General features: G+C 35.7%; 1 protein-coding gene across 2 annotated transcripts in view; it reads left to right on the forward strand.

Moving 5' to 3' along the window:
- The window catches only part of PHACTR2 (phosphatase and actin regulator 2), a 168,661-nt gene that overhangs the window by 118,936 nt on the left and 22,856 nt on the right, over nucleotides 1–26,869 (forward strand). For both annotated transcript variants that reach the window (XM_044671585.1, XM_044671586.1), the window contains 3 exons: nucleotides 2,806–2,861; nucleotides 12,127–12,188; nucleotides 15,729–15,866. In XM_044671585.1, coding sequence (XP_044527520.1) covers nucleotides 2,806–2,861; nucleotides 12,127–12,188; nucleotides 15,729–15,866 — 256 coding nt within the window. The remainder of the gene's footprint in view (nucleotides 1–2,805; nucleotides 2,862–12,126; nucleotides 12,189–15,728; nucleotides 15,867–26,869) is intronic.

Below are 26,869 nucleotides of genomic sequence, written 5' to 3' on the forward strand. Positions count from 1 at the left end.
GGGCCAGGTCTTTTTTAGGCATCCTCAAAGAGGAAATATGGCCCCTTTAAGGACTCCTTTATTTCTAGCCCAAGGATGAAAGAGTCAGGACCTGTTGATTTGTAATGGTTGCCCACTCAGGAAGCAATGTTTTTCTTGACCCCAGAATAAGTTTCTAAAAGAAAATCTTAAAAGAGACTTGGAAGATCTTTCTCCCAAATTTAGGGAATAAAACGTTAGGTGCATCCTTTTTTTTTTTTTAAACCCCCTAGTGGCAGCTTTTCCTGATTATCTGCCTCATCTATTGTTCATGCCCTTCTTTTTCCTTTCCTATCTCCTATTTCTGGCTTCCTGTAGATTGGTTACTTGTCACTCGTTACTAACTTCTCCCCAATAGAATATTCTAGAATTGAAAACAAAGAGATGAGAATAAATGAATTCTATAGCTGAGAAGGAGCTTAGAAAATACTTTGTATAATCCTTTCATTTTTGTGATGAGGAAAATAAGGCTCAGAAATTGCCTGTCCACAGTCACACAATAAATTAGTAGCAGAGCCAAGGTCAGAAACTAGGTCTCCAGGCCTTCAGTCCATTGTTCTTTCTACTATATCACACTGTCCCTTGTTTTACTCTAGTTAGTGTTTGCTTAAAATTCTCTGGAAATTATTAATTTATAATTATTTATTAGTAAAAGAGAAAGAAAGAGAAAATGCCTAATTAATCTGAGCTTTCCATGTGCAAATTAAGGTTTCTCCATCATCCCCTTTCTTATAAAGCCAGTGACATCACTCCTGGGTTTCTCTGGTTGGATGGATTTCACCTCAGTCTGGGTCAGAGTCCAGTCTTCTGGACACGAAGAGTCTCATGGTAGTTGGGGCCAGCCTTTTCTGGGAGCCAGGGAGCCATGAGACCTCTGGTGTCCTTCTATAGTACACATGTGCACCCAGTCAAAGAGTGGGATTGATACCAATCAAAATGGGTTTTCAAACAAAGTAATCTATAGTACAATCTATATTAAATTCACATAATAACTTTGGTTTAAAATTTTTAAATGGGGAAAAATTTGATAGGAGAAGAACTAAAACTAAAGTGGAAATTCTAAGTATGTGTCATCATTTTCCTCTTGCTCAGTGTTAAAATAAATGGCTTTTACATCCAACTCTTCTATCCTTGCATACAGTCTAATTTATTCTTCAGTTTCATACAATGCTATATAGTTACAAAACATTTTACATATATTATTGAATTTGCCTTTCACAACAACCTTTGAAGTCGGTAGTACAAGTAATAAAATCCCCACTTTTTACAGATGAGAAAAAGCCTCAAGAAGATTAATTAACTTAGGCACTGTCACCAGCGTGTAAATGAGGAAGCTGGGAAAAGAACTCGTAACTTCTGACTTCAAGACTCAAACTTACTCTATCATATTTTTCTGTCTCTAGACCAGCCTCTGTATTGAGATCTGATCCACTTTCTTGTTCTCTTGAGCTCTGTTTCTTCATTTGAAAATATCAAGCTTTGATTAGATGGTTTTTATAGCTCTTTCCATCCCTAAACTTTTATGAAATCTGTGAAAATGAGAATTTGAACAATCTCTGGATTCCAATGTTTTTAACCCTTCCCATTCTAAATATCATTAGCAAAAATGGTTTGTATCCTATTTATAATTACTTTCTCTTTCCATTTCCATTGATCTGGAATCTGTGATCATCCAACCTGGGCAATGTTGAAATTTAAATGTGATTAATCACTGTAGGAATTATCTCAAAAACCCACTCAAAAAGATTTTTAAGAACATTTTAAAGATTGTAGCCTGCTGGTTATTTGTAAGCAAATAGTTCATATTTATGTTTCTTATCCTTTTTTAAAAAACCCTTATCTTCTCTCTTAGAATCACTCCTGAGTATGAGTAAGGGCTAGGCAATTGGGGATAAGTGACTTGTCTAGGGGACACAGCTGGGAAGTGTCTTGAAGTCAGATTTGAATGCAGGTCCTCCCCACTTCAATCCTGGCTCTCTATCTACTGAACCACCTAGATCCCCACCAACCTACCTTTTTAGCCTTATTATATATTACCCATCCAAACTAGCCTTATCTCTTTTCCTCCCCCACAGCTCTCCATTGGAGTCCCTTTGCCTTTGCTATCCACCATAACTGAAAAACACTCCCTCTTTACCTTTCTATCACCAAACCTCTTTTTTCCTTCAAGATAAAAATGTTTATTTTTATATGAAGTCTTTTGCAATCTCTCTCCCAAACGACTTCATATTTAACTATTATATATATATATGTATATATACATAAATATGCACTCACATAAATATGCAGTCTCCATGTCCTCACTGCTCTCCTGTTAGAACATAAACTACTCCCTGAGAATAAGGGTATTTGTTATATTTGTGCCTAGTACAGTGCCTAGAACATGGTTAAAACACTTAGTAAATATTTATTGATTGACTAGCTAGTGTTCAGCAGCACAAGTCTTCTAATGTAGCTAGGTTTTTTTTACTCTTACCTTCCATCTTAGAATCAGTACTGTGTTTTAGATTCAAAGGCAGAAGGAAGGTAAGAGCTAGTCAACTTGGGTTGAGTGACTTGCCCAGGATCACACAGCTAGAAAGTGTCTGATACCAGATTTGAACCTAGGACCTCCTATCTCCAGGGTTGGCACTCAATCCACTGAGTCACTTAGCTGTCCCTGTAGGTAGGTTTTTTAAATGAATTTTTAATATCTTCATTAAAGTACTTAAATAACTTATTTTCCTTTTCTTACTTCTATGCATGAATGGTACTTATTTATACATTCTACCACATTTAATTTCATAGGCGATTAAGCCAGAGGCCAACAAGTGAAGAACTAGAGCAAAGAAATATCCTAAAACGTAAGTATCCTTTATTCATACATCTTTTCGATAATCTCCAAGAGTGTCAGACTCCATTTTTCATTGGGAAATCTTAATTATTAATCACTTTGAAATGGCTTATTGAATCATTAATATTCAATTCTTTCTATACTCTAAACCAGTATGTATAATTTTATTTACATAAGAGAACTCCTATTATGGAGATTCTTCATCGTCACAGATCACAACACATCCATCATTTAATAGATAAGTTTTAAATCATAGGATAATAAATTTCAAGCTAGAAGGGACTATAGATGGTACCAATTTGAATCCCCTTATTTTACAGATGAGATACTGAAGGTAAATAAAGATAAGTGAAATGTCCAAGGATCATAAAAGTACTGAGTATAGGAATTGAGATTCAAACCCAGGTTTTCTTTTCCTAAGTTCAGCAGCCTTTGAACTGTGCCATTTATTGAGGGGCTCAAAGTTAGGAAATACCCTTGGCAGGATTTGAACCCAAATGTTCTTGACTCTAAGCCCAGAAATCTATCCTCTTAAATTATACTGCTTCTTTTTCCTTATGATGCCCAATTTATATTTCTTGCTATTCGAATTTCACATTACAAAAATAAGGCCTTCTGTGCTATAGGGTGACTTTTTTTTTAAATTTAAATTTATTCATTTGTTACATTAAAAAACTCAGGTAACTCTCTCCCTCTCAAGGAGGCATCATTTGAAAAAAAAGATATGTGTATATATAAAACTATGTCTCATTTATTTATATTTATCAGTTCTCCCTCTGGAGGGTGATTTTCAAGCTTTTATCATAACCCATGACTCATTTATCTGAAATTGATGAAACATGTGGCCATGTATTCTCACTCACTGAATATCTTCATAAGTCCAAATTGACCTTTCCAAAAAGTAAAAATAGAAGAATGTAGTTTGATCCTTCATATATTAACAAGACAAAGCCACAGAATAAATTTAAAAATTTCTGTATTATAGCTAATAATATAGTTTGTCACACTCAAATTTGCCAAACAGATTATTGGATTTAGTTGAAATTTCTTTCCCTTTTTCATGATTTCTCTTTTCTCCTGGAAGAATGTTCCTGACTTCTTAGAACTTAGACATTTCCTAGTGCTCCTCTTATTTACTTTTACCCTTTCTTTGGAGGCCATTAGTGTGTTTATATTTGTGTTTATTTTTCATTGGTATAAAAATAATAGAGAAGCACTTTTTATTCTGCCACATTAGATCAATAGAGCCATTAATAGCAGGAAACTCCACAATGGAAATTTTTCAAAGTATTATCTTCAATTTAGTCATATTTTGCTAGTCACAAATTGGCTATTCCAAAAGTTTTGTAGTGTGTGAAATTTCAAAGAGCCGAGGATGGCAAACTGCCTGATTGTCACTTTAATGGTAATGAATCACCAGCATTGTGGAAAAATCCCTTCAGACATGAGATTTAAGAGTTGTGTTGGCCAGACAGCTCTCCACTGAAACATCTTCTTTCTAGTGCTATTTCCCAATATATTTACCCTCCAGCTGGGATTACTGTGACTACCCAACAAACACATATAAATAATGAGAATGGTTATCCTCTGTTCGTTCTCTTGTGGTTTTGTGTGTGTTACTCTTTGTTTTTGAGAGAGTGGCAGAGAATTCTTTTCCATCCTCTATGTGGTTCATTTATTTGGCATAAATAGAATACAACACTAGGCATGAATATAAAGAACTTCAGTTAAATCTCCATCACTGTGTACAAGACCATTTTTAGAACAAATAGTCCCCAACTGAGAGAAGAAAAAATTTTATTTCTAAAAGATTTCATTTTAGTTTTTTTCTCCTAAGGAGGAAATGAGGCAGGATTTAATACATTTAAATAAGTTCAAAAATTGGAAATTCCTGTAGGAAAGGGAGTATGCTTACTCAAATTGAGTTCCACATCACTAAAAGGATACTGAAGAAATAAAAAGATGTTCTTGGGAAATCCCTTAACATGGCAGATAATCCCAACTATCTCTATCATTGTTTGTGAATATTTGTGATATTCTACTGTATATTCCTGGGCACTGTAGGTTCCTCAACTGTGGCAACATTCTTACTATATAGTTTCTGCCTTGCTACACTGGCTTTGAGATGCCATAATTTCCTGGATGTCAGAGGAAGGGAGTAACTTCCTAATTAGGTTTTGGGTTTGATACCAGCCTTCTCCTAATTTCCTTCTTTAAGGTAACCTAAGTATATTGTTTATTTTGGAGCCAAAGAATTGTTTTCAATTCTGGCAGGAGAGATATTAATGATCTATAGTTTCTAGAAATAATAGTGTAGGGAAAATGAATAGAGAGTAGAGGTTATCATTTCTGATATTTATTACTTCATTCACTCAACAGGAGAAAATGCCAAAACCCTCATTGTATTTCTGTGATTTGTTTGCCTATTTTTTCTGTCTAGGCTCCCAGGCTTTGCCCTGTTACTTTGCTTCAAATATGGCGTACTGGAAAGAACTACTTACCCAAATGACCATTACAACAGCATATTGTTATATCTTCCTAGTATCTTCCCAAAGAAAGACATTTTAAACTTTGTCACCTATTCTTGGTACCATAGGAAATAGTTTTCACTAGCCAATAAACATTTTCACCAGTTCCACTAATGTCCTCAGCATATGTGCCACAGTAAAGTCGTCAGCTTCTACTAAGTGTCAAGAGCTTGATTCCAGACCGTAGTATTTTTACTTCATAAAATTATACACCTCATGACTTTTAATTTAATTTGTGACCTCATTGCTATAGATAGATATCTAGGTTTTGTCCATCATAACACAACCTTTTATCCAATGTCATTAGCGATTGAGATATTTCCACATAACCTATGCCTACATCAAGTGTTAAAATTTGGCTTTTAAATTTAAATCATTTTAAGAAAAGCTAAGATGTATTTATATGTTTACATCTTAATTTTTCCTTTTCTTGATGATCGTCATCATAATGAACATTAGTTATCATGCTATAATAATACCCTCCCGGATGGGTTTGTGCAGATGTTTTTCCCTAAATGCCAGTGGTTCCAGAGCATTCCATTTAATTGCACGTGCCTATTTTTTCTCTTTTATATGACCAAATTTGTTCTTCTGCCAGTAGTCGTTTCTTGATGCTTATTGTTCTCTTTCCCTTATCACCTTCTGTGTTATTATAAAGTAGGAAAGATTAGAAGACCTGTTGGTCAACAATAATTTATTAATGTATAAATGATATATATGTCATTAATACTGAATAAAAATTTATTGATTAGCATGCACTTGTTGACTATTATAGATATGTCTAAAATGAGAATTATTGTGGATATTTCTACTAATGTTCCCTAACTAAAAAAGCCATTCAGCTCTTCAATTGTCATTTTGTAGATGAGTGGCAAGGCAACAGAAGGGGTCACAATCTCGTTGGATACCAGATACCATCTCTTGTTATTGTATCATCACTTATTTCAAAATCATCCAAAAGGTAGCTCTCTGGAAGTTGTGTACTTGAGCCATGCCCAGAATGGTTAAGAACTGTGCAAGTTCAACAGACTCAAGTGACTAGTAATCACAAAACAAGCTACAAAAGATTGACCGATGCTTGAGAAGCTGTATCCTAAGATGATTTTAAGCTTTGTATTTATATTCTGTTCACCTCTTTATGAGGGTAAATCCTCTCTTGCCTATGTCACACTGCAGGAACTGTAAATGGAACTGCTCATTTCAAACAAAGAGAAAAGGAATCTCTTGGCCATTGAAATCTTGTGTATTTAGTTTCACAAAGAAAAATCTTTTTTGACAATTACTGACCTATTTGAGTTAATAACTAAAGATTATAGCACTCCTCTATGCTAGTATCCTTAGAACAAATTCAACAAGCCTTTGTGTTTCTGGGACAATGTGGCATAATAGATAAGAGAACTGGCCTCAAAGCTAAGTTGTCCTTCTGGAACAAAGTGTTTATGTGACCTTGGGCAAGTCACTTAATCTATCAGTGTTTTATGCAACTCTCAAAGATTATAAATTACAGAAATGGTGCTAAACTACATAGGCAGAGGCTTCTTCATCTTAAAGTTCTCTGTACAGGAATTACCGGTCCAGCTCTTACCCCTTCTGCCTTAGCCTCCTCCACAAAATGTCACAAATAAAACCAACCTCTTAGGTAGGTTTTCTTAAGTGTCTACAGGTTTTGGGCCAAATTTATTATGTCTGCTAAGGGGGACATTCCGCATAATGTCTGAATCTCTTGGTAGTGAGTCATTTCTCAAAAGGTTTGTCATTATCTTTTTCATAAAACTTTTTTCTGAATTGTTTGTGATGGATGTGGAAGGTTTCTGTCCTTGTTAATAAAGAAAGAGCCTTCCTAGGAAATAAAAGTATGAGACATCTGGAAGGAATTAAGTATACACTGGAAAATAATTTTTAAAAATAAATTTTAAGAACTAAAACTAACTCTTTGCAAAAAGAGTTTTTTTGTAAGATATAATACCCTATTAGACCAAAGTTCAAACAAGCAGGTTAATGTTTTTGTTCCTGTTATCCCACTTCCTCCACTTTTAGAAGTAGAATTCTGCAAATTTATGGAAATCAATTCCCGATGTCAAATGGTAATTTTCAGATGATTCAGCTGTGTTTAGCTAAATCCCCTAAATGAATCATATGCTTACTGCAACTGACTCTTTGAAGATCACTAGCTCCCATCACCAGGTTGTATACTTTGGAAAAACGATTTGGATAATTAACAGACCTTTAAAGTGTTAGTGATTTTTATTCTTTCAATTGAAAACTAGTTCTTTTAACCTTGCTTGAGGAATTGGGTGGAGTGAGAGGCTAGTTAACTAACGTTGACTTTGTTTTTGACAAATTAACTCTATTTCTAACTGTAAAGTAAATATATAAGCCCCTTTGGGGAAAGATTTTCTTATTATTAACAAAATGCTGGAGGGAAAGTCCTATTTTTACTAGAAGGAGGTGGGAGAGATATCATCCCTGTTAAGAACACCCTCCATCAGTGTAGATTGCCATTGATTCTACAAATTATTAACTTAATCAGATGCCTCAGTTACTGAGAAATTAGATAATCAGCAGGGTCACATAACTAGGATATGGTGGAGATGGGACTTAGACCCAAGATGACCAGGGTTCGTAATCTAGTAAGCCATGGCTACCTCTCCTTGTTGTTATCATTTCCAATAGCAATAAATATCTGATCTTCTGGATCAGAGATAGCAAACTTATGGTCTCCCCAGTGCTTCTAAACTAGATTATAATACAAATAAAATAGAACCTGGATAATCTTAATTTGGAGTTTTCAATATGTAGCCATGCATAATTTAACACCACAGTTCTAGGTCAGTGAGGTGGTACAGTGGTTAGAGTGTCCAATGAGGAGTCATGAAAACTCATCTTCATGAGTTCAAATTTTACATCAGAGGCTAGCTATGTGACTCTGGACAGGTTATTTACATTATTTGCCTCAGTTGCCTCATCTGTAAAAATGAAGGGGAGAAGGAAGCGGTAAACTATTCTAGTATCTCTGCCTAGAAAACCACATCATGGAAAGTTGGACACAACTGAAAATGATTGAACAAAAAATCTGAACCATTTTTACTTATTCCAGTTTCATCAGATATTTTATATATGATTCAAGAGTTAGAAGGGAGTGATCTAATTTAACTCACGTATAAAAGGAATCTCCACTATGATATACCCAAAACATAGCCTCTTCTTGAAGACATTCAGGGAGAAGGAAACCACCTCTTCTTGTGGAAGCCCATTCCACTTTTGAATAGTTATAATTGTTAGGAAGTTTATTTCTCACTTTGATCCTAAATTTGCCTCTTTTTTCAGCTTCCACCCATTGTTACTACATATTCTTTTAGGCAGAAACAGAACAAGTTTAAACCATTCTCCACATTGGCAAACCTTTGGAAATTTGAAGGGATCCCTCCTTTACTCCAAATGTTCTTGATTCCAGAATAAATAAGTCCAGTTTCTTTAACCGAGGCGCATGTACCAATATACTCAGGCTTTAGTTTCCCCTACTAAGGTGATTATTTGTCCTTAGGACATTTTTTTATAAAATATGATCATTTCAGGATAGGTTTAATTTAGTGGATGAAATTTGGTGGAATAAGAAATATAACCCATGAGTATATTCATAAGAAGAAATATAACTTTTAATCAAAGATATTTTCTCTCATATTGGCCTCTAAATAAAAATCTTTTTTTTAAATCCTTAATAATTTCTATTTGAAGTCATTTTATTTGATTGAAATATATTGACAGGAAGTCAATATATTTAAATATATTGCCCCATCCCCTTCCTTATCAACATGTTTTTCAAAAGTAAATTGAAACTAAATATTAATTCAGGAATAATAATAGTGAAGTTGGTATATTATATAAGCAAATAGAATACTTGAGTTTTGTTTAGTCACACCTAGTATCTTAATGCCTTTTAATTTCACAGTAAGAATAGGGGGCGGAAACATGCAAAATTTCCATTAGGAAATTGCCACAGTAGCAATTTCATCATTTATGTTAAGGTTTTTGCCTATTTTATTATTAAGAAAGGAAAGTATGTAGGACTGCTCTTTGGTTTTTTGATACAAATGAAAAATCTCATAATTGGGAGATGTTCGTGGTTCTAAATTGCCCCTTCTTATATTAACATTTTGCCCATAGTCATAAATATAAAACTTTTTAAAAGTAACAAAGGAGACATTATACTCAGAGAAGTTACAGACTCATTTTGGTGTTTTTTTGGCATGGGTTGTTTTTTTGTTTGTTTGTTTTTGATGGAGGAGGTTCTGTAGATCCAGATGATTTAAGACAAAAAAGTATCAGATCTCACAGAAAAACTTATTCCTGCACCCAACCAAAATAGTGTGATAAGACGACAAACGTGTGTGTGTGTGTGTGTGTGTGTGTGTGTGTGTGGTGTTTTCTAGCTCTTACATAGTCTATAATTCTAGCTAATCCTTTTTCAGACCTGCTGATCATTTTCCATCATGATATAAGACTACATGATTTCTGACTCAAGAGGATATGAAGTTGGATTTGATGCCTATCAGGTCCCTTCCAACTCAATAGCTATGAACCTATCAACTAAAAATTACTCGTTATTAGCATTAGCCTTGAAATGGTGAAGGCAGTAATCAATTAGTCATCAAATGACAAGTCATGAAGTTCTAAGATTCCCTTTCCCCTTCAAATTAGAAGCTTTTGTCTAATTATCTCATTAGTCTGACTACATTCTTTGAAAAGGCAGGTGATGGCTTGGCCGGTAAAGAAACTGATCATATTCCCTGATTTGGAAAAAGCCTTGAAAAACCCACTATCACTGAAAATCACAAGTTGATATCTAATGACTCAGTCTACCAACTTTTGAGACCTTTTCTCTTTTGTAAATATCAGGAGAATTGGTTATATGTTGGTTCTGGAGAATATCAGTTTTGAAAATAACAAATAGAGGTTTGGTTTGAATGAGGATTTAGAAATTTAGATATATATCTGATATACATTATGTATCCAATTCTATTTATTTGTCTTGGAATTACCCCATTTGGGTTGGACCTAAGAATAAGCATTCATCTGTGAACTAATACTTTTTTCTTAAAGTTATTTTAGATTCATTGCATAATCCACCCCCCCCCCAAAAAAAGACCACAAGATTTTTTTTCAATTTATTACCTGCCCCATGGTTGTTTAAAACAACCACAGGAAGTGAAGAGCACAGATAAGAATAATAATTAAATAAGTAGAAATCAGTTGGATTATGCTTTATTTTTTTGAAGCAACTCAGCAAGATAGCTGGGTGGCTCAGTGGATTGAGAGCCAGACTCAGAGATCCTAGGTTCAAATCTGACCTCAGCTCCCTAGCTCTGTGACCCTGGGGAAGTCACTTAATCTCCATTGCTTAGCCCTCATCACTCACTCTTCTGCCTTGAAAACAATACACGGGATTGATTCTAACATGGAAGCTAAAGGTTTTAGAAAAAAAGAACAACAAAAATCAAACCAACCTTAGTAAAGCCTAGGCAAAACAAAGAGTTCTTTAAAAAAACCTTTTTTTTTTTTTTTAAATTTGGGTAAGTTTGGAATCCTATAATTTCAGACAGGGAAAAGTTTTCAGAGGCCTTTTAATGTAACCCATATATCTTTAACAACTCTCACAAGTAATCATCCTTACTTTTCTTGAAAACTTCTATCAAGGGAAAATCTATTACCTTCTGAAACATTTCATCACATTTTGGGATAGCATTATGTATTAGAAAGTTTATGCTGATATTAAGGCTAAATCTAACTCCATGCCCCACTCCATCTAGTGCTTCCACTCCTACAATCTGGGGTCCAAACAGAGAAAGATTCCCTTTCCTTAGAATACTTCAAGATGGTCTTTTCACTTAGCAAAATGCTCTAAAGGTAAAGAATAAAGAAGAGAAAAAATTCAGGCAATAAAAATATTAATAGCCACTATTCATTAAAATTAATATTATAAAATATCTATTAATATAATTATTCATTAATACTTTACCATTTGCAACAAGTTTTATAAATTCTACTTGTTCCTTACAATAGTCATAGGATGTATATGCTATTATTATCATCATTTTACAGATGAAGAAACTGAGTCAGAGAAAGGATCAAACATCTAGCAGGTATCTGAGGTCTTTCTTTCCAGTTCCAACAGTTATCCACTAAAAATTTACTTTGTGACCATTTACTTTACATGTTTGCCTCCCTTCAGGTGATTTAATTCAGGATCATAATTTTCCCGAGTTATATTGTTTTGATTATAAACAGACATACCTTCATTTTTCTGCTTATGTAACTGGTAGAACATTTTTTTATCTTTACCACTTAGGATAATTAATAAAGTCCCACCTCTTCTCATGGCCTGGTTAAGTTCCTCTCTATCTAAATATATTCTGTTTCTTCTTTTAAAATAGGGGATTGGGGGCAGCTGGGTAGCTCAGTGGATTGAGAGCCAGGCCTAGAGACACGAGATCCTGGGTTCAAATCTGGCCTCAGACACTTCCTAGCTGTGTGATCCTGGGCAAGTCACTTAACCCCCATTGCCTAGCCCTTCTGTTTTAGAATGAATAGATAGTAGTGATTCTAAGGCAGAAGGTAAGGGTTTAAATAAAAAAAATTAGGGATCATTTGGGAGGGTTGTAATAATGATGTTCTTATGGTTTTCTTACTTCAGGATCATCTTTTTTACACAAGTAGTTATATCTTAATTCTTTTTATACCAATAAACAGAAAAAAATGAAGAAGAAGAGCAAGAAGCGAAAATGGAACTGAAACGCAGACTCAGCAGAAAGGTGATGGACATGTCACACAGTATATGCCTTTATGTCTTTATTTTCATATCACAGTCTTCCTTACCAATTAGCTTCCTCCTTTTTTATTTTGCCACATATCGCTAAGTGGATTCTGTCTAAAAGTTCCCAATATTTAAAAACATTTTTTTACTTTCTGACTTAGAATCAATATTAAGTATTGGTTCCAAGGCAGAAGAGCAGCAAGGACTAGGCAATGGAGGCTTTGTGGCTCTGTGTCCACATGTCTGACTCCATGACCCCATTTGGGATTTTGCCAAAGATAATGGAGTGGTAAGAACTATCCTTGGTAAGAGGCAGCTATGTAGTGAAGTGGATAGAGTGCTGGCTTTGTGGTTAGAAAAGCTCACCTTTTCTGAGCTCAGATTTGGCCTCAAACACTTACTCACTGTGTGATCCTGAGCTTAATTGCCTTGGTTTCCTCATCTATAAAAAGAGGTGAGAAGGAAATGGCAAACAACTTCAGTATCTTTGTTAAGATAATCTTAAATGGGGTCACAAAGAGTAGGACATGACTGAAAATGACTCAAGAACAAAATCTCTGTAATTTTCTTTCATTGAGTAGGACCCAAGGAGCCATTCTTCTTTAATTAAACTTTTATTACTACAGATTAAGTGACTCTGGAGCAAAATTTGGCCTCTGATCTCAGTAGGTCACAGAAAAAGCTATGTGAAAAAGGCGGGGTAAAATGATCCTTCTGATGAAAAGCATGCTGTGACTATACTTTGAGACAATTTCATCATTAAAAATTATATATTTAGTAAACACCTTCTTAATGGACTATAAATTAAAGTCAAAACAAGTTGAAATAGAGCTAGTACCTTGTATGAAAAAGAACTCTGCAGGCTACCTGAGGCTCTAGAGATGCTCTTTAAGAATACATCATTAGGCTAATTCCCTACTTTTGTCACTAGCTGGGCAACTAAGATGATGAGGAATGGATTAGTGATGGTAGTAGTCACTCAAAAATAGCATCCTCCTATTAGGTACCATCATAGATTGTTCATGGATAGTATGGGATAATGGACTTAGGAGATATAAAAGTTGATGGCTAATCAATTGCAGCAGAAGCAGGATGGGAAAGAGAGCAGTAAATCAATTGATAGTGCTACTGGCCATTGTGGTTACCTTTTCTGTTCTCCAGCAATCTAGGCACCTTTTTTTTCTCCTATACTTTTTTTTTGCTCTTTTTTTTTAACTCCTTTTTGCCTCTTTTATTTTTCCAGAGGGCTAGCCCTAGAGACAGGAAGACCTGAATTAAAATACTGCCTCAGATATTTATTAAACAAATGACTGGGCAAGTCACATAACCCTGCCTGCCTCAGTTTCCTCAACTACAAAATGAAGATCCGAATAGCATCTACTTCCAGGGTCGTTGTGAGAATTAAATGAAATAATATTTGTAAAAACCATTTAGCCCAGTTCCTAGCTCATAGAAGGTACCATATAAATGTTTTTTTCTTTCCCTCCCCTGCTTGTCTCTACTCCATAGTATCAGCATAAAATTGGACACCTGCAAAGTAATTAAGTCAACTGCCTTTTTTACCTTCTTTTCCTATTTCATCCTCTCTCTGTAGATGTGTAACCAAGGCCAGGCCCTGAACTCTCTTTTTGGCTGATCCTTTTCTTTTGTCACTAGCCTGACAGCCAAGACAATGAGATGTGGATATTGATGGTAGTAGCCACTCGTAAATATTATACCTGTACAATATTTGCACATTGTATGACTTAAATCCAATTCATGTGCAAGGCAAGATATCACTCCATGATGTTTTTGGCTCTCTTTGAAAAGAAGGACAGTCAGTAAAAACTCATAATTTGGTTCCGTCACAGAGTCTGACAAATGGATTAAACCACTACTTTCTAGAGCTATAGAATGAAAATGATCCCTTAATTTTACAGATGCATAACCATGTATCAGTATCACTCCACTGCTTCTAGTATAAAATGGTAATAATAAAATCATAGATTTAGACCTCAGAGGTTTTCTAGTTCATTGGTATCAAACTCAAATAGAAGCAGGAGCCACTAAATGGTACATGAAGATCCTCATGTGCCAGGTATTGACTATATCTGTCTGTATATTTGACACCTCTTGTCTAATCCAATGCCCATAATCTTACTGATGAGGAAACTTGAGTCTCAGGGAAGTTAAATGATTTACCTAAGATCAAAAAAAGTAGAACATAATAAAGATAGGATATGACCCAATTCTGGTTTGCTTTCTGCTACATCATACATAAAAAAAGAAGTACTATAGTGATCTTGGACTATAATAGACATATCCAATCTGTGACAAGGACTTCATGAAAGTGAAGTAGCAGCAATATGCCTGGTCCTTCCTCTATGAAATTAGCATTATGAATCTCAATTTAGAAACACTCTTAGAATATATTAGAATACATTAACTTAGTAGTAAAGTCCCTTCATAACTTGAGCAAGCCAAGTTTCTCCCAATCCATCGGTGTCATTTCTACTCTTCCCTCAAGCTTGGCAACATCTAGGAAAATTAGTAACTTTCATCATAGTAAAGAATGGATAGATAAGATATAATTTACATATTTTAAATTGGACTGTGATTGTTCTGTTGACCAGTGTCTCTAAAGAGAAAGCTGGTTAAGGAAGTGTGTTCACAAAAGACAGAGATTCCCCATTTTTGTCTTTAAAACAAATCTCTAGCTGCCCTTTCCTTTCCTCTTAGCTATTCTCCTAACTCTAATACCACCTAATCAGCACTGAGTTGCTAGAATGTCTACCTCATACTGGCCTAGTGGGTATAAATTATTTGGGACCATCCTATAAAAAGGTTTTTGCACTAAGTAGTACCTTGTAGGGTATTCCTTTTTTCCCAGATTTATGTATATATTGTGGATTTATAATCCTCAAGGCAAAAAAATTTACATGAAGTATAGAATCAGTTCATGTAGAATTGGTGACATAGAGAAAGAATTAGAAAATGTTAATCCCAATATCTTTTTTAACCCCCTTACTTTACAAATGAGAAAACTGAATATGAAAAAATTTGCTCAGTCACTCATCTCGCGTTTTCTGACCCCACTTAGTACTTCTTATGCTGAACTATACTTCTTGGATCCAAATATTTCCAAAATATTAAATGTCTTTTAAAATATTCATGTTTTCATTCCAATAGTTTGGTCCCTGAATTAGCTTGCTTTTTTCTGATCATTGTTATATGTGTTTTGTCTATCACTAATGACACTGAAGAGAGTGCTTTTGCAAAGCAAGGCAATTTAGAAAAAAATCATGATATATATATATATACAGTCACCAGAAGGTTTTGTAACTCATCTTACAATGATGATTTTTATAGACTCAAAATCTAGGTCATGCTGCTTTCTGGTTCTTGTTAGAGAATCCCAAGGCACTTCCTTTTTTTCTTTCTTGATACCTGAAAGTGACCTTGTTTAACAATAATTCTGAAGTGCTCTCTGTAGACAACATTGTTGCCCTGTGGCTGTACATTTTTGGCTGAACTCTCCTAATTTCTTCCTCTTTTATAGCTCAGTTTGAGACCAACAGTGGCTGAGCTACAAGCGAGAAGGATTCTCCGGTTTAATGAGTATGTCGAGGTCACTGATTCTCCTGACTATGACCGCCGGGCAGACAAACCCTGGGCCAGACTAACACCTGCAGATAAGGCAAGAGCCACAGTAGATTTATCTCTGAGTCTATTTTTCCTTTGAAAATATCAAACTATCCCTCCATGTCCTCTTTAAATCTTTCCTAATAAATCTAAATGGCCTTTTTGCCCTGCCACTTAAGTCTCCTACACATTTACGTTAGCTCTGCTCTTAATTCTGTACTAGCAGTTGCCAAGGCCACAGTACCCAAGGGATAGGGACTGGACCTGAGAATTTATTGATGTAGAGAATTCTTCTGGGAGAAAATTCTCTTTGTCAATGCAGGCTTCCACCTTCTCTACAATCCTGGTCTTCCTGGGCTCTTCCTAGGCATTGAAATAGCATTCTAAGTGGGTTATTCCCATGCACTTAATCTTTAATCATAGATATTCATCATATGGCATGATATAGTCTCTTGGCCAATAGATCAACTGCATGTCCTATAATGAAACTCTGGATGCATCTAAAGAAATGCAACTTTAATTTGCAACTTAACTTACCTTCATTCAAATCTAAATGGTAAAGATTTGTACTGCAATTACCAACTTATTAATCCATACTCCTGGCGGTGGTGGTGGTGGGGGAGATAAATTTGTCAATTTGTCTAAATTGACAATTTAAATTTCTTAGCTGTTTTTGGAAAACTCATTAATTAAATATTTTGGAATAATTCTGCCCATATAGAGAGGGTCCACTGAGTGGTAACAATGATAATTAATTACTATGATATCACATCAAAGGTGCTTCTATTTGGTCATTTATTTTCAGGACCCAAATTTCAGGCTTTTCTAGAAATCCAAAACTCCCCATTCTCTATTTAAAAATTGTATTTTTACTGTCAAGCAAAACACACTTCCATATGGGTCATTGTGGTAGGAGCACACTCATACATAACCAAAAACCATTAATATACTGATGTGGAAAATGACTCCAACAGTTCTTTCCCTGGAGGTGGATAGCTTTCCAAGTCATAAGTCTTTCAGGATTGCTCCAGATCATTGCATTGCTGAGAGTAGCCAAGTTTTCACAGATAATCACTGTATAATATTATCGTTATTGTGTATAATGTTCTCCCATTTCTGTTTATTTTGCTTTGCATCGGTTCCTGCAGATCTTTACAGCTTTTTCTGAAATCATCTTGCTTATTATTTCTTACAGCACAATAATATTCCATCACCAACGTGTACCACAATTTGTTCAGCCATTTCCCAACTGATGACTATCCCCTCAATTTCCAAATATTTACCACCACAAAAAGAATTGCTATAAATATTTTTGTGCAAGTAAGGTCCTTTCCTTTTTTTTTAATCTCTTTGGGATACAGATCCAATAATGTTATTACTGAATCAAAGGTTATGCAAAGCAAAAATTCCCATTCTTAAATCTAAGTATCATTTAGCAATGAAGTCATGAATCTGTATGTTATGTATGCATATGTGCTTCAAATGTTCAGTGATGTCCCTGCTGTTAATATTCTCTCTACTGGCATACATAGTAAAGCCATCACACATTCTCATCTTGTCAGTGCCATTCCATGAATCCTCCTCTGAGGTGGGTCATCTCTCTTTAGTTCTTTATTTTTAGCACACTGGGTTCATAGATAATAGTTTTAGAACTTGAATGGAATTCATCCTTTTCATTCTACAGGTGATGCAACTGATGCCCAGGTCAAATGGCTTCACTGAGCAAAAGTAGGTGGTAAGCTGCAAAGCCAGTTTGTCTCTTGACCTGTCCATCAGTTATCTCACATGCTTACTACATGACTGTTCCTCCTTCTTTTCTGGTCATGCATGTTATTCTTAATATTTCTTTTCAGTAATCCAGTGTGTTTCATCACATCATGCAATAGAAAGAGCCTGGAATTTTGAGCCAAAGCCCATGAAAAAATTCCCAGCTCTGCTCCTTGCTACCTATGTAATCTGGCTAAGGTACTTCACTTATCTAAGTGGAGGAAGATTAGAAAGGTTACAAGAGACTGACTAGGTTATGAAGGACTTCAAAAATTCATTTTCACTTAGAAAATGAAGGAGGTAGGCAAACCCAAAGAGATATCAGATTTAGTTTAAAAAAATAAAAGAAGCTGTGATTAAAAATACCAGAATATACAATAAAATAGTATCAAGAAGTTGTCAGAAACAATGCAGTGTTTCCTAATGACAAGTGTTGTTAGTTGATAAAATCAGGAAATTCCACGTGAAATCAATAAACATTTTTAAGCATTTACTATGTGCCAAGCACTGTGCTTAGCACTAAGTATATGAAGAAAAGCAAAAAACTCTCAAGAAGCTCACGATCTAATTAGAGAGACAAAATGCAAACAACTATGTACAAATAAGATACATACAGGTCAAATTTGACATTATCTCATAGAGAAAAAAAGAGATTATCTTATAGGGAAGACATTGACTGAGAAAGATTTATTGCAAATGTTGTAGAACTATCAAATATGGATAGACTCTGCTACTAACAGCAATAAGGTGATCCAGGGATTCTGAGGGCCTTATGAAAAAGAATGCTATCTACCTCCAGAGAAAGAACTGTTGGTGGAGAAATGCAGATGAAAACATGGGATTTATCATTTGTTTATTTGGATATATGTATAACCCAAATAGGATTGTTTGTCAGTTCCAGGAGGGGGAAGGAAGAAGGGAGAGAGACATTATGGATTATATAACACTGGAAAACTTATGTGGAAATTTATTAAAATTAAAATAAATAAAATTAAAATAAATAAAATATTTAATTGGTGGGGGAAGACTTATTGCAAGAAGAAGGACATTAGCTGAGAATAGAAGGAAGCCAGGAAGAAGAGATCCTGAAGGAGACCATTGCAGAACTGGGGGACAAACAATGAAAATGAAGTTTCAAGTCTAGAAATATGGATTTAAGAGTGCACAAAATAGCAAAGAAGCCAGAATCACTAGATCACAGAGAATGTGACATGGAGGAAGGTGTAAGACTGGAAAGGTTAGGAAGGATCATGTTATGAAGGGCTTTAAAAGCCAAACAGGATTTTTAAATAAAATCTTGGAGGTAATCGGCTGCTATTGGAATTGAAGGAATAAAAGCAAGAATTGGAGAGGAAGTGATATGGCCAGATTTTGAGCTTTCATAAGATCAGTTTGACAGCTGAGTGGAAGATGGCCTAGAGTGGGAAGAGATTTAAAGCAGTCATACCCATTTGCAGGCTCTTGTAGTTCAGGAGTAAGATGATAAGAGCCTATACCAGGGTGGTGTCAGTGTTCAAGGAGAGAAGAGGGCATATGAAAGAGATATCATGCAAGCAAAAACAGTGGGATTTGGCAGCTGATTGGATATTCAGGGTAAGAGAGTGGGAAGTCGCGGATGACACCTTCATTGTGGCCTTGGATTACTGGGAAGATGGTCATGTTCTTGACAGGAATAAGGAAGTTAGGAAGAGGGAAGAGGTTGAAGTGATTAAGAGTTGCATTCTGAACACATTGAGTTTAATTTGTTTACAAGACATCTAGTTCAAGCTGTCCAGTAGGCATTTGGAAGTGGAAGTCATGAGAGAAGCTTAGCCAATAAATGCCCTCAACAGAAATTCTGGTCTAGTTGAGTATATAGAAGGAATTTTTTGATGTCTCCTTAGAAAAGTATTTTTCAGCATATAAAGGAAACATTAAAATGAAGTTATCAAAAATATAAAAAAATTTCATGAATTCCAGATTAATCACTCAGGTACTGAAATGTTAGACACCATGTTAGGTATTAGACATATAAATATAAAAGAGTCTACCTTCAAGGAGGTTTCATTCTTTTAGGGAAATATAATAAATTCACAGAATATATGCAGAATAAATTCTCAGTTATTTTTTGGAGGGGAGAGACAGTAAAGAGAATCAGGAAAGACCTGTTAAAGGAACTGAACCTTGAAGGAGCTGTGGGGTTCAGGAGGCAGAGATGAGTGTTGTCAATAAAGTTGGAGTGCTCTCTTTTTTCCTTGCTAATAAGGAAGGATAGAAGGTGATTGGGGTGATAGGAGAGGAATGAAAGGAATGGCTGAGTTTAGGGAAGGAATGGACAAGATGGTAAATTGGATGGTAAGGGAATAGGTGGGGTATTCAGAAGAGGCAGCTTAAAACAGGCTAGACACTCAGGCTAGAGACAGAGGGTACTGGGGGAATAGGCTGAATCCTTCTAGGCAGGAAAGGTATCTCTAAGGACACAAGGAATTGGGCCAGTCAGAAATGTTTTAAATCTGCCTTGAGGGTTTTTCTTGTCAGTTTCTCTAGTCCCTCGAGGGGAGGAGTTGAAGGGCTCCTCCCTGTCAGTGAAACTGATGGGTGCAGGAGGAAGTCTCTGGCAATGACTTCCTCTGAAGATGGATGCCTCCAGTTCCTTCAGGAAATAAAAGAAAATAATACCTTCCCTCTTCAACCCTTGCCTAATCTTTGACACAATGATTCACCAGAGAGTTTGAATAGGTAACAAGGGGATTTATTAATATTCAGGGTTAGTCAGAAGGAGAGAAGGGTTTGGGGTTTCTGACAGTCGCCAGGGAGAAACTCAAGATGGGGGAGGGTCACAGGAGTAGGTTGAACTAAGAGAGAGCCTGCTCTCCCAGCCAGGAAAGATTTGGTTGTTTAAAGCAGAGTGTATATTAAATCAATAAAACAAGGGGTACTTTGATTCAAGGATGTCCTACTTGCCTATAGGGAAACTAAACCCACAAAGTCTAATCACTAAAACTCAAAACCACCCTTCCTCCCAGAGCCCCACAGGGAAAAACAGGAAAGATAACAAGGGAATAATATGGAGAAGGTCAGGGAGAGGTCCAGAGAAATTAGCTAGGTTCAAATTGTCCAGAGACAAAGCACAGGCCAAAGCAAAGCTGAAACCCAAAGGCAGAGCTTCAGTTGGACCTCCCGCTCTCTTCAAACCAACTGAACTTCTGTCAAGATTCTAAGGCTTCTAACTGCCAGAAGTTTTCAGTTAACTTTTGCAAGGGTAAAAGCTTTTGTTGCATCTTTGCATTACATGAGGAAGGTGAGTATTCTTGTCATGAGGAATAGTCTGTGCAAAATCACATAAGTGACTGATGCAACATCCTGTGAATAATACCAAGAAAGCCCATTTAGCCGGAATATAGAGTGCAAAACAGGGAGCAATCATTCTGAAAAGCTACTTTGGAGCCAGAGATAGTAAAGGGGTTTAGATGCACAGTCAAAAATCTAAGGCTTAGCCAATAAATGGTCTTAACAGAAATAGGAAAGTTATAAGGAGAGAAGATTTTGGGGAAAATTAATGAGTTCTGTTTTGGACACATTAAATTTAGATGTTAAGAGGCACCCAGATTTTCAAATCAAAGAGTTGGAGATGTGGGACTAACAGCACAGGAGGGAAAGAAGTTCTGGCTATGTAGATTTGGGAGTTGTCTGAAGGAAAAAGGAGCATCTGGAGAATTTAACAAAGCATACGATATTCTTCCTATGTTTAGATTTTTTCCATAACACTGAACAACACTTTGGAGAAATAGTATTTACTCATTTTATAGTATGCTTTATATTGATAGTTAAATCCTTAAATAAAGGTCTATCATATTTTGCATTTAACCATATGAAACCATTGTTTTAGGAGAGCCCTTCCACTCTGCTTTGCTTCATCATGTTATTTTGCTACAAAATAACAAAAAGCATATGCCCAGAACTGTCTGCAAAAGCCTGCCTATTTCCTTTTTGCATGTTCATTAGTGACACCCTTTTATGAATGGATTATAGTATTCTCACAAAGATTTTATAGAGATAAGTATACAAATGGATGTCTCATTGCTTTCTCTTACATTTTTCCTGGTAGTGATACTGCCAATATTTTTCATCCTTTGGAATATTTGCCTCATTAATATACTTTGAAATTGAATTTTAAAATTGTATCACTTCCATCATGTTCTTCAGTGCATATATTTGATGAGATTCAGCTACTATAGTTACCATTTCCATTCTCTTACTAGTACATTAGGTACTTAAGATTGTGGAATTCCATGGTGGTCATTCCAATAACATCAGTGAACAAAATTCTTGGCGATAGAAATTCTTGCAGATGTCTTCCATTTCATGTCTATTTGTTGTCTGACTTTCATCTATAAATATTTTTCTGATGACTTGTTTTAGTTGTTTCAAGCCTAGATTTCTCTAAACTTATTTTCCATTCCACTGCTTTGTATTTTCTGAAGTGTTTCATCATGTAACCTTCCACTCTCCATATTGTTTTGAAAATAAATTTGGATTCTACCCTGGCACTGTTCTCATTTGACATCTCCCTCTTTGGCAAGAAGATCAAGTATTTGTTAGCTAAATCCATTTCTGAGTTCTTTGAGCCCAGTCAATGAGTCTTCTCTAAGAAATGGTGATAATGAAATTTAATGGCTTTATTTTTATCCATTTCCCATTTTTAGGAGTAAACTTTTTAAAATAAGCTTAGTTGAGAGTTGATGAAATTATAATAGCTTCTTTGATCTTCATCATTCTAATTTTGTATTTTTGGACCTTTGACCTTGGTTTAAAAAGCAATCAATGATGCACAAAGTCATGTTTCTGGAATGACTCAAATCTTTATCCATATCCCAACCCTACCCCCATCTCTTTAAATATAGTCATTTTCATTTAGGGTTTTAAAAATTTTTTCATTAAATCCCACAACCAAAACTTTATGACTTTTATTGAGGAATTATTCATAATTAGAGCTTTTAAGTTACCTTCAAGCCTTTTTCCTCTTTAATTTCTTAATCTTAAACCATATTTTTACCATAGTTTTCATCTATGCATGTGTCTATCTTCTCTACTTAAGTCATAAATTCTCTACATGTAGTGTCACTTTTGGTTTGAGGGGGTTCCATACCCAAAGAATGTATTACCAAGCAACCAACCAACTCATCTTGTGATGAACATCTTTGTTTTTAGCTTAAGCCCATCCTAGGACAGCAGCCTTAGTCTTTTCCAAGGTTCATATTCAAGAAACTTTTCCATTTCCTCTTAAAATGTAATTTTAATTTAAAAAGTAGTTGTGATCTCCGTGAACATTTAATTAGACTTATGAAGAAATTCAGTTTAAACAATTTATAAAAGCTTAACAATCTGGATCATGTCTCTGTTCTTTCTCCTTCATTAAATTGTATCACTCAATATACTCGAGTTTATTGTTTATCTTAGTGATCAAATGATTGTGATTTTCTCATTAACTACCCCTTTTCCCAGAATCTACATTTGGTGAGGAAGAGTGTAATTATTTGAACTTAAAAAAAACCATGAGAAAAGTTGGTAGAAACAAGCAGCTAATTATTTTAGCATAGTTTGCCAGAATTGTAGTTATATTTTAATAGATATGGACTGTGTCGGTCCCTGTCTGTTTCTCCATTATCTGCCTAGTAGACATTGTCAAGTATTCATTATATTACTTTAATGCTTTTATGTAGGCAAACTATGATTCACCGTGGAGATGCTGAGTGATTTGAGTTACATGGGTTTTTTGTGGGTATTTTTGCTAGCTATGTGTGTGCATGTAGGCAGGGAGGGGTATGGGAGAAAGAAAGTTATGTGATGAGATATGAAGAGTATATTTTAAGGGGAAGAAATTAAGAGATCAGAACAGAATTGGATTACACTGTATATCAAGATTTGGGGTAATCTGTAATGTTGTAATCATATAGAACCAATCCTGTACCGCAAAATCCCTATATCCTAAGTCCCAGAGAAAAAGCATTACATTTCCACCCATTCCATAAAGAGGAAAGGAGAGTGCTAGTTATTCCTGTGAATAATTATTTTTTATAAAGTGCATTTAGGTTTGTAAAACTCTTGTATCTGTTATTTCATTTGACCTTCACAATGACAACCCTGTGAGGTAGGTGCTCGATTTATTATCACCATATTTTAAATGAGGAAACTGAGTCAGACAGAAATAATGTGACTTGCCCAAGGTACCACAGCTAGTATCTGACAAAGGTTTGGAATTCTGGCCTTCTCATTCTATATCTAACACTTCAAATTCTGTGCCACCTAACTGCTTTTTAAGGTATATTGAGTTGGCACTAAGGCTAGTCCTCTCCTATACAGTGTTTTCGCGCACACACACACACACACACACACACACACACACACACACACACACACACACACACACACACACATTTTCTCCCTCTATCTCCCTCTCATTCTCCTTCTCTCTCTCTCTGTCTCTCTCTCTTCCCCCCTCCCCACCCATTCCCCTGCCTTCCTCCCTCCCCCATGTTGCTACTACTTCCATCAAGTACCCAGTTCTAAAGTTCTGTATGAACATCTCTTTTATCAAGGGGCCCAAGACTAAGGCAGATAAATTAGCAGAAAGGGAAAGCATTCAGGACAACCCATGTGGCAGTGAAAAGGATCTAGCTCTAGGCATATTTGATGAGATGTACTCTGGTCAGATCTTATGTGAGTGAGAAGTAGAGGGCTAAATTCCTTTAAACTACAAACTTTAGGATTGTGTATATACATTTTCTGGATGTGGGTAAGCTCCACCCCTGCCATATTTCCTTCTCCCATTCCCTACTCTTACTGACATCATCTCGGCAGCATGAGCCCATTTAATTTCTGGCCTTGGCACCTAGAAATCTCCTTATTCAAAAAGTTTTGCATTATAATTTGCTAAGCCTTTTGTTCACAGACATTCCAACCACGTGTGCTATGGTTCCTAAGGCTTCTGAGTTCGCGTCTTTGTGCTATTTTGTCTTCTTGGCTTTTATAGCTTAAGGAACAGTTATCTTGGAAAAGTGTTTTATCACTTTTTCTGGTTATTTCTCTGTTCTTCTATTCATGACTATAATACAGAAGAGATGGAGGAAATAAGTTTAGGTTACATAATATCATTTAGAACTAAAGTTGTTTCTCTGCCAGTGTTATTGCACTTGAAACTCCAGTGTTATGGGATGGTCCCAAATTCAGTTTGGGGACATATCAGTATCCTGGTTGATCTTGACAGAAGCTTATTTGCTTTTGCTGAGGCACTGGGATTTAGTTATTGACTATAAAAACAAAGAAGAAAGTTTTGGGAAAACCTAAAATTTCTCCCTTATATCAGTCTTTATGGCTGTCACTGAGAAAGAGGTGGAAACTTTTATCTTTTCTCTACCAGAGACCAGAAAGACCATTCAAAAACACCCCTGTATTCTGCCACTACCCAGTGCAGTGGGAAACCCATATCTTAAAGAACAATCAGCAACAGCTGGAGGAGGCTGACACCTTCAGTTGGCAAGAGGGTAAATCATCAGCTTTCCTCAAGTTTTTAAGGACAGTAGCATTCATTCAAAACATACTTTCTGGAGTCTTTAGCCACTTCTATACAAAAAGCTCATCACTTCTCTGTCCTCTGGTGGCAGTTGCCAGTAGATACATCCACATAGAACCAGAATGGTTCCTGAATAGCCCTGAAGAGATCTCATGAATTCTGTTTTTTCTGCTATTTGTACTATGTAGTAAAAAGTCAAAAAGAAGTCATTTGAGTCTTTGTCAGCTGGGGCTTCATTAGCTAAGTGCATCTACTAGAAGTCTGGAAGAATTAACACCTTTCCCTTGACGTTACCCCTTTGAGAACCCACAAAGAAGAAATGAATCCATGGATAGAACATGGATAGAATGTAGGTCATACAGGGCTTCTCTTCCACTAAGGACAATGAGGTTGCCCTGTTTCTGCATTAGTTTATAGTCTTCTGTTTACACCAAGGTATCCCTGAAACGGATAGTAACTTAATTTGTTTTCTCTGAAAGATAAGAGTAAAATTAATAGCAATGCAAAGAAGACTTAGGAGAATTTCTTGGGGGGGGTTGGGCACAGAGGAAGTGGTTCTGTTGTTTTTGTTTTTTTTAATAGTCCTAGACTACACTGATAATAAAGGAGGGAGGAATGGCCACCATGGGACTATAGTACTCCCTTAACACTAAAGATATTTGTGAAGCTATTGCTAAAAGGACTGAAACATAATGTTGCTAATAGATAAGGAGTGGCAGGCCATCTGGTTAAAGTAAAATGTCTCCTAAATCTCCAGGCTTATAAATTGAGCTGTGTCTAATATCATGGATTTTTTATTTAGAGAATTTCTTTCCTCATGCCAATTACCTCTTTCTACCTCACTTTCATCTATAAGATGAAATAGATAATCTCAGTGAGGTGGCTCAGTGGAGAATTCAGAAGATTCATCTTTATGAGTTCTAAACTGGCCCCAGAAACTTATTACCTGTGTGGCTCTGGGTAAGTCACTAAACTGGGTTTGCCTCAGTTTCCTCATCTGTAAAATGAGCCAGAGAAGAAATGGCATACCATTATAGTATCTTTGCCAAGAAAACTCCAAGTGAGATCTAGAAAGTTAAAAATGATTGAACAATAACAATCCCTAAAATTCTTTCCAAATCTAAATTTTGGAGCCCACTTAAGCCAACATCGTGTTTTCCAATTTTCCTTTGCATAACATGGAATTTTATTATTCTTCCCCCAAAACTGGTACCCTATAGAGATATACAGCAGCATCTCATAGCCATGTAGCATCAATATGGTAACAATAGTGTCAGAGGTGAGCTTTTGTGATAATATGGAACAGTTGAAAGTATTGCCTTAGAGAGAGAGAGAGAGAGAGAGAGAGAGAGAGAGAGAGAGAGAGAGAGAGAGAGAGAGAGAGAGAGAAAATAGGATATTTATAGATTTTTCAATTCTTTCTAATGACCAGGCTATGTCTTGCATGTCATAATCTGCGGTGATTGTTGTATTTTGTCCACTTTGTTTCATTCTTTCCTCCCTAGTTAAAATAATGGCAGTTTATTTCTTATTCTTGATATCGGCCGACTTAGATATATTTCATGTGAAACATAAAAGTTGCACATTGAACCATAAAGTCACTACTAAATTATTTTAATATATCTTCCTTTTTCTAAATCCATGTCTTCTCATCCCAAGACTTAAACAAGAAGCTATTTGAGGAACTTCTGGCAAAAAAAAAAAAACGAGAAAACTAATGTATTTTCAACAAAAATGAA

Source organism: Gracilinanus agilis, chromosome 4 (assembly GCF_016433145.1).
Source record: "Gracilinanus agilis isolate LMUSP501 chromosome 4, AgileGrace, whole genome shotgun sequence".
NCBI classification, from domain to species: Eukaryota; Metazoa; Chordata; class Mammalia; order Didelphimorphia; family Didelphidae; genus Gracilinanus; species Gracilinanus agilis.